The following is a 10,025-nucleotide window of genomic DNA, read 5'->3' on the forward strand; positions in this document are numbered from 1 at the left end:
CTGTGTTATAGATAGGCCTAGATAGATAGATAGATAGATAGATAGAGAGGAGTGAGTGAGTGGAGGATCCTGATCAGGTGATCCTGAAGTGAAACATTTTTCAATATTAGGATTAATGAAGCTTATTTATTACTATGATTATTAACAGTAGGCCTACAATTAATATTATAATAATATACCAAGATAAAATCTTGATAAGATCTACTACTGGCATAGCAGGCTTTGTGAGGAAATTAATGTCAGCCAATAGCCTACAGAGAATATGTTAAGCTACCTCAAAAGTTATACTTTAGTGTACTACTAAAGTATGAAATAACTATAACTAATAAGTTATATTCCGTAGACTACTTAAAACATGCCTTCAAAAGTGACATTAAAGATGATGGATGATATGTTACAGTAGCACTGATCAGACACCTGTGACACCAAAATGTGTGACCTATCAGATTGTGTCCCAAATGGAAAGTTAAGCGCCAGAGGCTTTGTTGACGATGTGAAGCGGTTGCAGTTTGGTTGGGTGTAGGTACCAAAAGTACTTGGTTATGGTTAGGAAAACATCGTCGTGTGGGTGTAGTCACAGAATCTGATAGGTCACACATTTTTGTGTTACACCGGAATGACGTGTTCTCGCGAGATCATTACAGGCTGTCATGTGATCACATTGGGAGAAAACCAGGAAGTCATGGGTTGTTTTGAGTGAAAGAAGAGGAGCATTATGCATAAACCCCCGTTTTCGACCATGTCTCTTTACAAAAACAGTTCGTTTTTGGTTTTGTTAGTACTAAATATTTTCGCCAATGTGTCTAGCGACGGAGTGAACCCCACTGTTTTAGATTCAGCGGCCAAACTGAGACAAAGCCCTGCTGCTGCGGTTACCTCTCCTGTGTTTAATGCTGGTGCGGATTCCATCTTCTCCCTTAATCTGCTGTCTTCCTTCCCTGAAGACCTGGAGATCAGTGACTACTGCAGAGATCTGCTTAACATATTTAGACAGCGTTGTGTCGCCCATGTGAACTGCTTGGTGTCTTCTGCCCGACCTGTTAAAATTTGCCAGAACTGTTTCTCCAGTAATGCCAGTCTTAATGAAATCTACATGAACATATCAGACAAGGTAGGTGCCAAGTACAAAGTCGATTTCTGTGTCTAAGTTTACATTAAACTGTCTCCCGTCTGCTTGCATAAAGAGGAAGGGCCTTGCTTTTGCGCTGTTGTCTCACGAGTCACGAGTCTTGTGATGTGACTGACTGGTGATGACAAATTTGAGGAAACACGAATTCATCTGCTTTACTTGCTATCAATAGCATGCTGAGAAACACTTATTTTGAGTTGCTCTGTTAGTCAAAGTGGAATACTAACACCTGTATAAATAGAAGGTAATATGGTACATGATGAATTGTGCTTGTGTGTCCTCAGATGGGTCCTGGTAATGCGAGCTGCAGGGACAGCCTTCTGCGCAGTGATCGGCTCATGGTGGTTTATCTGCTGTACAGCAACCTAAAGGACCTTTGGAGCAAAGCAAACTGTGACAGTAAGTCATCTGCAAGAATTAAGATTTGGTACTGATGACTTTAAAGAGTATTTGGTTTGTGCCATGTCATATTGTTCACGATATATTGTATAATTAAAAAAATATTAAAAAATCTTATTTTGATATTGGCAATATTCTTGTTGACGTGGTGATGTCATACCATTACACACCGCAACAACAAGCTACCAGCTCCACCATGGACTAAAATGGGGAGTGACTGTGGAACTGGTACAACAAACCATAATAAGTGCAAGAAGACTGTAACAACAAAATACTCCTGTCATATCTTCAGGAATATCATTATCGCAGAAATATTGTGATATTATTTGAGCGCCATATTGCTGCAAATAATGATACTTTTACATACAGATTAATTGATTATCATTCACTGAGTCTATAGGTTTTGAAAATGTCAGAAAATAGTGAAATATGCCTGTCAAATTTCTTAAAGCCCAAGGCAAAGAACTTGCCTTATACCAGCAACACTCAAACACAAATATATCCAGTTTGCTATCCTAATTGTTTTAGCGGTAGCTTGTTTCTGCACCCACCTTTTTCGCCGACATTGAAAAGCAAGCGGCACCTTATGTAATAATTGCTCGTGTTGTTAAAGCAAAATGACTGAAACCTTCTGGTTAGAATCTTAGATAAAATAGGGGAAAGTTATAGACGCTACAAAGGGGAAACCTTCCCAAAATGCCATTGTGCATCTGATTTCATTTGTCCATGTTTACTGGATAAATAAACCTACCTGATATTTATTTTTTATTTCCTGTTGTGCAGACTGTATCACTAAAGGATTCCAGAGCCTGACCAACGACACGCTGTACTACATGACCACCCTCAACCAAACTCTCGCCTGCTTTGAGAAGTATCCGCAGGTACACCAGAAATTAGGTGATGGTCCTTCTATCTATTATGTTTATGTTGAGAAGCTAAGGATGATGTCTGTTCTCCATTTCTCTCAGCAGGGGAACTATACAGAGCTGTGCAAAAACTGTAAGAACGGATACAAAGAACTGAATGAGCTGTACAGCGGCATGGAGAAGAACGCCACTATGTGCATTGACATAGAGGATGCGGTATGTATGTCAGGAGCAGAAACTTCTAGAACTCCTCTTTTACAGATTTTCGCAAACGCTTTAATGACTATTAAAGGTGCTATATGGACTATTCAAATGAAATCTGTTATTAATAATTAAAATTTTAACTGACTTATTGTCAATTAGCTGTAGCCTCACTTAGAAATGAAGCACACACCTGTTTTCTTTTTTGCTTGCATCAGCCACTGTTTTACTTTTAATGTGAGGACACATGGTCGGATGTAGCCCTGTGCTCGCTCCCGAGTCTCTCTCCAACTAGAGCAACCACACCGCAGCTAACGACCAGTCCACTAACACCACAAAACATAGAATAGATAAACATAAACTCCACGTAAAGATAAAAACAACAGTAAAGGTTTATGTGATGAAGCCTGTCAGATCAAACAAGATTCAAAAGATGTCGGCTAAAACCAGCCAACATCAGAAAGTCACGGAGAGAGTCACGCTAGCTTGCTGGCTGGCGCTGAACAGTTGCTAATGTTATCCAGTGCAAAGTTGTATCGCTTTCAACAATACTTCATCAGGTAACGCGACCCATATTCCTATCCTGTGTATCACTGGTACTATGTAACTGTAACTAACATGAAGCACATAATATTCAATACTGCAACAAAACGGCAACAACAACACAGGAAGAGCCATCCACTAACACTACAGTAAAGTTACTTACTGCGGTCTACCTGGCATAAAGTGTGGACACAATCTCATTATAATATTCAGTCCAGTTCCCTAACCGTTTCTTTATCATCCAGTACATTTAGCTGTGCTCACATTGCTGAGCCTCTACTGAAAGATACACAGATAGTAAAGATAGTTACTGAAAAGCAGCAGGCGAGCTAAAGATGTAGAACATCAGCTACATACAGTAAATATAACGGTATCATGTAACCAGTTTGGAGTTTCCAGCATGTTGTGTGAAGTTGTCTCCCTGTCTCTCTATAGCCTCTGTCACACTGCCTTTTTTACAGGAGTATTGTGCCAATATGCGGCTCACTATGCTGTATGAAAGGTATGGAACCGGTGTTGATCTGCCTCTGAGCCGGGAATCTAGATGTAACAGAGCCTGAACATGTCTGGAGAAAAGCCAAAGCCGGCATACCGGTGTTTCCGCAATGATTGTGGGATCTCTGTATGAAAGTGGTTGTGTTTCGGATTATGCTCGCTCATGAGTTCAAGCTCAGGAGCACGCATAGAACCGCACCGCTAGTGGCTGCTGAAAACTCCATAATGCCCCTTTAAACTTTGTCAAACAATATGAATATGGATATGATCATTAGGTCAGTTGTTTATTATGGCCGTGGCACAAAATGCATTAAGCCTTGCAACAATTATGTGGGATTGTTGTAAAAGTTGTCAGATGGATAGACATAGGCTAGATGGGGAACAATTCAATTTCCTCACAATTTAGAGCGACCAAACGCAACTGCTGTCTAATTTAGTTGATGGTGAAACTCATATCCAAATCAGTTCTCAAACACATTTAGACTGTGAAATATAGAGCATGCAGGAGACAGACAGAGGCAAAAGTCTGCCCATGCAAGAGGAGGGGGCATTAGAGTGCATGGTGGTATGGTGAGAGGAAGAGGGAGAGGGGGGCACAGAGGACGAGGAAGAGCCAGAGAAAGGCAAAGACACAGAGAAATCTCAAATGAGATACAGGCAATAAATAGAGACAATGTGATCAACGATGGCTTGTTTATGACAGAGGCTGGTCGGAGAGTGCAGCCTAATCTGGGCCGGTCTACAGTGACATCAAACAAATGTTTTATTTAAAGTAAAGTCTATGCCATGGCTGACATCAATACTATTCAACTGCCTGACAATGTTAGCAAGTGGACAGTATTACATAGTGGGTAACTATCACACTGTCATTTGACAAGATGTCTTTACATTTTGACTGTCTTGGTCTAAGCAATGATAAACCTTTTGTTTTGATTACAATGATTTACTCATTGATGGTGTTATTTACATTTGAAACATGATACATAATACTTTTGATTGAGTAATCACCATTTGCAGGTCACATAGAGTGGTGTGATGAATGTACCACGTGGTCTAGAATTTTGACTATTGTAGGTTTGTTTCAGTAAATGTGCCAAATCGATTGAGAAAATAGCATATCATATAATAATTATTAGACAACTGAGGAAGGCTACAAAATGTGGCTAAAAGCTTTAGAAACAAACAACAATAACTTGTGTCCTAACATTTCTCCCCCTTTTTGTCACAACACATTAATAATATTTCATTAATAACTGAAGGAAAGTGGAAATGTTGCAGTTCTCAATGGCCAGTCAGTGTTTAGTGTAGAGACAGGAGGTGTGATTCTCTATATGCCCTTTTTGCTATCATAAATTGATATTTTAGCCTTTAATATGAAATTTAATGTTAATTTCAGTGCTTTTGTTTGTTGTTACAATGTCTCAGTGGTTGCTGAGTTCATGTTGTTCGGGCAAAAGACATGTGACATTATGTGACAAAAATGGAAACTTGAGCTCGGAGCTTCAGGAATGTGAGCAGAACTGCAAGAAACATGAAATTTGAACATGAAATTTAAATTTGAAAAAAAAAAACTAATTGAAAATTGATGGAAAGCTGTTTGTTGTGATTGCAGCATTACACTCCTGTATCCTGTATTTGCCTTGTCAGTAAGAACTACAAGATGTAGAATACCTGCACCGCATAACCCTAATACAGTATTTGAGAGCAGAAATACAAGAGGGTTGAATTAATAGTAACACTGTACTATTACTTTTTGTTTCAGATGAATTTGACCCGCAGACTTTGGAGTAATTTCACTTGTTCCATCCCCCGTGAGGAGACGGTGCCTGTCATCGCTGTGTCCAGCTTCATGCTCTTTCTGCCCATCATCTTCTACTTGAGCAGCTTCCTTCACTCTGAACAAAAGAAACGCAAGCTCATACACCGTGAGTAACCAGCTTAATTCGGCCATTGTCACACAGAGATTTTTTGACGGGGTTTTGGGGTCTTTGTGGAAGGGTTTTTGGCGGGGGGGGTGGCTGGCTTGGCTGACTGTGATATTGGGGTTTGGCTGGGATGGGGAAACGAGGGGTGGGTGTCCTAGGTTGTTCTAAAGCATAGTGGGGTTGCCTCCTGCAAACCTCTGGATCATAGACAAGTTCTTTTTTTGTTTGTGTGTGTTGGTGGATAATGGTTGCCTTGAGGGATCAGAAGGCGTTTCCCAAGGCTGAGGAGGATAAGAAAAATTATTATTATTATTTTTTTTTTAAGGTATTTGCTGTGGTGGTGGTGGAAAGTTAGCTGTACCAGTTAGATGGTAATTCAAACTAATATTCAGACTTCAGTTAGACGTCATAATTTGTTGCACAAAGCTAGCTGTTGATTATCTTAATTAGGACTTACTTGAATTCTGGGTTACTTAAAGACTTTTTTTTTTATCAAACTAAAACACATGGCTGCGTGAGCAACTGCATCAAACTGCTTATCTCGAACAGAAAATGTTGATTTAACAGTTAGTGGGGAAAATTCAGGAGTGTAAGCTACTGCAGCTCCTTATTGTGGCAGAGCTCAGTACTGCTGTTAACTCAACTGTCAGGAGCTTAAAATAAGTCTCTTTATCTGTGAAACGGTCTAACCTGCATAAGACTAATCTAAGAGTAGAATGAAGACCGGCCTCACACCACAGACAAGTTTATATATCTTTGTGAAACCATCCCCAGGCAAACATCCTCTGTTACACTTGTGTATCACCTGTATAGGCTCACATCTTCTAGTGCAGTTAAGATACAGATAAGATATGCACAGATATGTAAAAATGTTATTAGCCAAATATGCTAAGTGTTGCTCTTTGTTGTAGCACCACTTTTCTATAATGTCACTTTGAATACCAGCTGACCTACCTCTTTGAACAGGTGACACCTTCCACAAACTGTATGTTTACTATCTATTGCATTTAGTTTTTTTATAGACTCTATACTGCATTTGTGTTATTGTATTTTGTATATGTGTAACTACATGTTGTACTGCAGGAATTTGTGTCATCTTGGCCTGGTTGCCGTTGCAAATGCGATTCTGTTCTCACTTGGTATATATATATATATATATATATATATATATATAAAATAGAGAGAGTTTGACTTGAAATGCTCGTTGGGACAAACCTGACTGAAAAAAGTGCAACTCAGCATAACAAACAATGTTCTTGCATGAGGCCCACTGAAGATTAATAATGCACTTTAATTACTACAATAACTCAAAACAGGACAGCAAAAGTAACTAACTCCTCAAATAGTCCTTTGTAATAATATAAATGTGAATTTTGTGTCTTTTCAGCCAAGCGGGCAAAGTCTTACACAAGTCTTGTGAACATCCAGGACAAACTGAGCTAAAGGGGAAATGGGTGTTGACGAACATGGAGGATGGCGTTCTTTTATTCAGAGTTATAACCTGGGAGAAGATTTAACCCCCTCACCGTCTCGTCCCTGAGGCTTGACTGACCTCCATGAACACAGAGGACTCAACAGAGGCGTTCCCTGTTTGCTTTCGGGACACTGCAATAACAATCAGTATTCAGAGGACTTCAAGGATCTCAATAAATTAAACTGAAAGTCGAATGCTTTGGGCACATTAAACATTTGCTTTTATATCCTTAAAACTTTCTTCTCAAAATTATGTTGGAACAAATGAAAAAAATGAGCAGAATTAATATATTCATATTTTTATTAACAAAATAAACATTAACAAACTGTACACAGACTGTGTTTGACTCTGACTCTCAGCCTTTGTGACATATTGGATCCCAATTAAGTGAGACCTGTGTTGGAATCAAAGTATATCTAACTTTCCAAAGTACTAATCAGATGGTTGTCCATGTTGCATGCACTGGAGGCTCAGGCACATCGAGGACTCTCCTTCCTTTCAGCTCATTAACAATCTTTAGCTTGTTCACTGTCACTAGAAAAGAAGCTTGAATGCAGCATGTGCGTGTGCAAGTGAGCTAATGTGTGTATGTGCTATTTATGGGTTGAGAAATGGGTTTTTCTGTCTCTAATGTATGTCCCGAAGAGAGCTGCAGAAAGGAAGCACTTGATGTCCATTAGTGGTGACATGTATCTGCTGTAAGAAGAGGGGGTGCACATCAGTGTGGGGAGTAAATAAAGACATAACACACATAATGTAAGAGCACTCTGAGGTACCACACTATGATGTTGCTTGTTTTCCAGTCAGTGTTTTTTGTGGTTGCATAAAGCTTTTAATGTGCTTTGTTGCCATTTTCCACTGATGTTTAACTTAATTTGTTAAAGGTTTCTGACTGCTCATGACGGTGAAGCCTCCTTTATGAGTGTTGAATTGATGAATTTTGCCTATTAGAAATGCATTTGCTGTTAAGTAATGCAAACCTTAAATTAGAATGCATAATCCCAAATAAATATTTGTTTGCCAGAAAGAACCTGCAGATGCTTGTGCTGTAATTTAACCACAGCCACAGTGTTGTCAGGTGATTAATTTTAATATGAATATATGAATAAGTAAATGTCCATTTTATAATACTTTATATTTCTCCTTCAGTATATTTCAGATGGAAATTTATACTCCACTGCTAGTAAGTGCTAGTTACATTTCTGACTAACATTTGCATCCACAATCTTGTAAAATATGATGCAATGTTTTTGATTAAACTACCCAGTAGCATGTGAACTGGTTCAATTGACCAGCTGCAACTTTTAAATGCTGCTCACATGTTAATGCATACAACACTTAAAGGGGCCAATCTGCATAATAATAATAATAATAATATTTTTTTGTTGTTGTTGTATTTGTAGGCCTACTTCATGAGTCTAAATACTCTGCCATCTCTGGCAACAAGTGTTCTTTCCAAAACAACCTGTCCAGCACCCACCCACACTATGTGGCTGCAGTTCCATTATGTATAATGAGTCCATGTTGCATTGTGGTTAAATCTATTTCTTCACACAGGAATGGCCCTTGTTCTCAGGTTATGTGGCCTTGTGCTTCTTGCAACGATCGAGGTTTTTCCCCCTCCGTCATTAGCAGCTAATCTAAATGTGGGATAAAGATACTTGGCCGAATAATCGCAGCAACACATCCGTTAAACTCCTTTGGCTTTTTGGTCTTGTGGAGCGCAGCCACTGCTGGCCATCAGCAGGTCTAAGAGCATTACGGATATGCCGAGTCATATGATCCGGCTGCGGTCAGCAGAGCCGCTAAAAACACGGGCTTTTGTCATCAGCGGTCCCGCACAGTGAAGTGTGTTGAGCGGCTCGTGTGCGGCAAGAACGACCGCTTTGATTCCTGTTAAGCCTCGTTGTGCACACCTGGTCCTTAAGCGGGGCTGAAAGTCACCAAAAACTCCGCAAAACGGATCGGAAGCTGCCACGTGAATGAGAGAAACGGTGCAAAAGCTGTAGCCCCCCCCGTGATTCAGTGATTTACAGTCAGTGGTGGAAGAAGTAGTCAGATATTCTACTTAAATAAAAGTAGGCTAACAAAGCAATCTAAAAAAAAAAAAAAAAATCAGGTTAAAGTCCTGAATTCAGAAGTGAAGTGATTAAGTTTTGGCAGCAAATATTTAGGCTACTTGAAAAAAAAAAAAATAATAGAAGTAGTCTAGGCTACTTGTTATGGAGACTATTCAATGTGCATTATGTTTTATAGGCTAGTATTGTATTATTATTAGAGATTATTAACATATAAGCAGAATGTTTATCTTGTTGGTGCAGCCCATTTTGCATGTTAATTGAACCTTGAAATAGAGAAGTAGAAGACATCTTGTGTCCAGTCTTGACATAAACAATGGGCCCTTGCATATTCATCTTTTGGATTTTTACAATTTTAAGAATTCTTAAGTGGGCAATTTGATGTTTTATTGCCACACATGACTGTTCAAGCAGAGTATTTTTATATGTCTTAAAACATGTCTGGAGGGGATCTTTAAGTATTGTATATAGCCTTTTTGGCAGTGGTAGAAGAAGTATTTAGAAAATTTACTTGGCAATACTTCTCTTTAAAAATACTTCATTGCAAGTAAAATTCCCCCATTCAAATGTTACTTTAGTGAAAGTTTAGCAACAAAATGAATGTATTTGTAAGTATCAAAAGTAAAAGTATGAGTACTTTTACATTTGATACTTACAAATACATTCATTTTGTGTGCTATATCAGTGTTTTATTTTCATAATATTGGAACTATCTACATTACTGTTGTAGCTTGTTGAGGTGGAGCTAATTTTAATCACTTTACATATTTAGTAACACATAATATTTTAATAACTGATAATATGGTTTGTATTTACTATTATATTCTGAAAAGTAACTACTTAGTACAGTACTTGAGTAAATGTACTTAGTACTTTCTTCCCACTGTTGCTGTGGGGTGGTTTAATTTTAACAAT

At 38.7% G+C, this 10,025-nt stretch overlaps 1 protein-coding gene across 2 annotated transcripts; it reads left to right on the top strand.

Annotated features, from left to right (window-relative positions):
• Positions 1-668: 668 nt before the first annotated feature.
• On the top strand, positions 669-7,362 carry ostm1 (osteoclastogenesis associated transmembrane protein 1). Of its 2 annotated transcripts, none has more exons than XM_046061115.1 (6): positions 669-1,111; positions 1,414-1,528; positions 2,312-2,409; positions 2,500-2,610; positions 5,396-5,558; positions 6,946-7,362. In XM_046061115.1, exons 1-6 carry the CDS (start codon positions 716-718, stop codon positions 6,999-7,001), a joined length of 939 nt encoding a protein of 312 aa, XP_045917071.1. In that variant the 5' UTR covers positions 669-715; the 3' UTR covers positions 7,002-7,362. The 2 variants fall into 2 exon arrangements, with proteins under 2 accessions (XP_045917071.1, XP_045917069.1); XM_046061113.1 differs by having other exon boundaries at positions 670-1,111; positions 2,497-2,610.
• Positions 7,363-10,025: the final 2,663 nt, after the last annotated feature.

Source organism: Micropterus dolomieu, linkage group LG10 (genome assembly GCF_021292245.1).
Source record: "Micropterus dolomieu isolate WLL.071019.BEF.003 ecotype Adirondacks linkage group LG10, ASM2129224v1, whole genome shotgun sequence".
In the NCBI taxonomy this organism is placed as follows: domain Eukaryota; kingdom Metazoa; phylum Chordata; class Actinopteri; order Centrarchiformes; family Centrarchidae; genus Micropterus; species Micropterus dolomieu.

What these genes read in the sequence shown, in the direction of transcription:
- ostm1 (XM_046061113.1), top strand. Translation starts at nt 716, where the DNA reads ATGCATAAACCCCCGTTTTCGACCATGTCTCTTTACAAAAACAGTTCG. An exon ending in GAGCAAAGCAAACTGTGACA is followed by an intron (nt 1,529 to 2,311) that starts GTAAGTCATCTG and finishes CCTGTTGTGCAG; the next exon opens with ACTGTATCACTAAAGGATTC. An exon ending in GCATTGACATAGAGGATGCG is followed by an intron (nt 2,611 to 5,395) that starts GTATGTATGTCA and finishes TTTTTGTTTCAG; the next exon opens with ATGAATTTGACCCGCAGACT.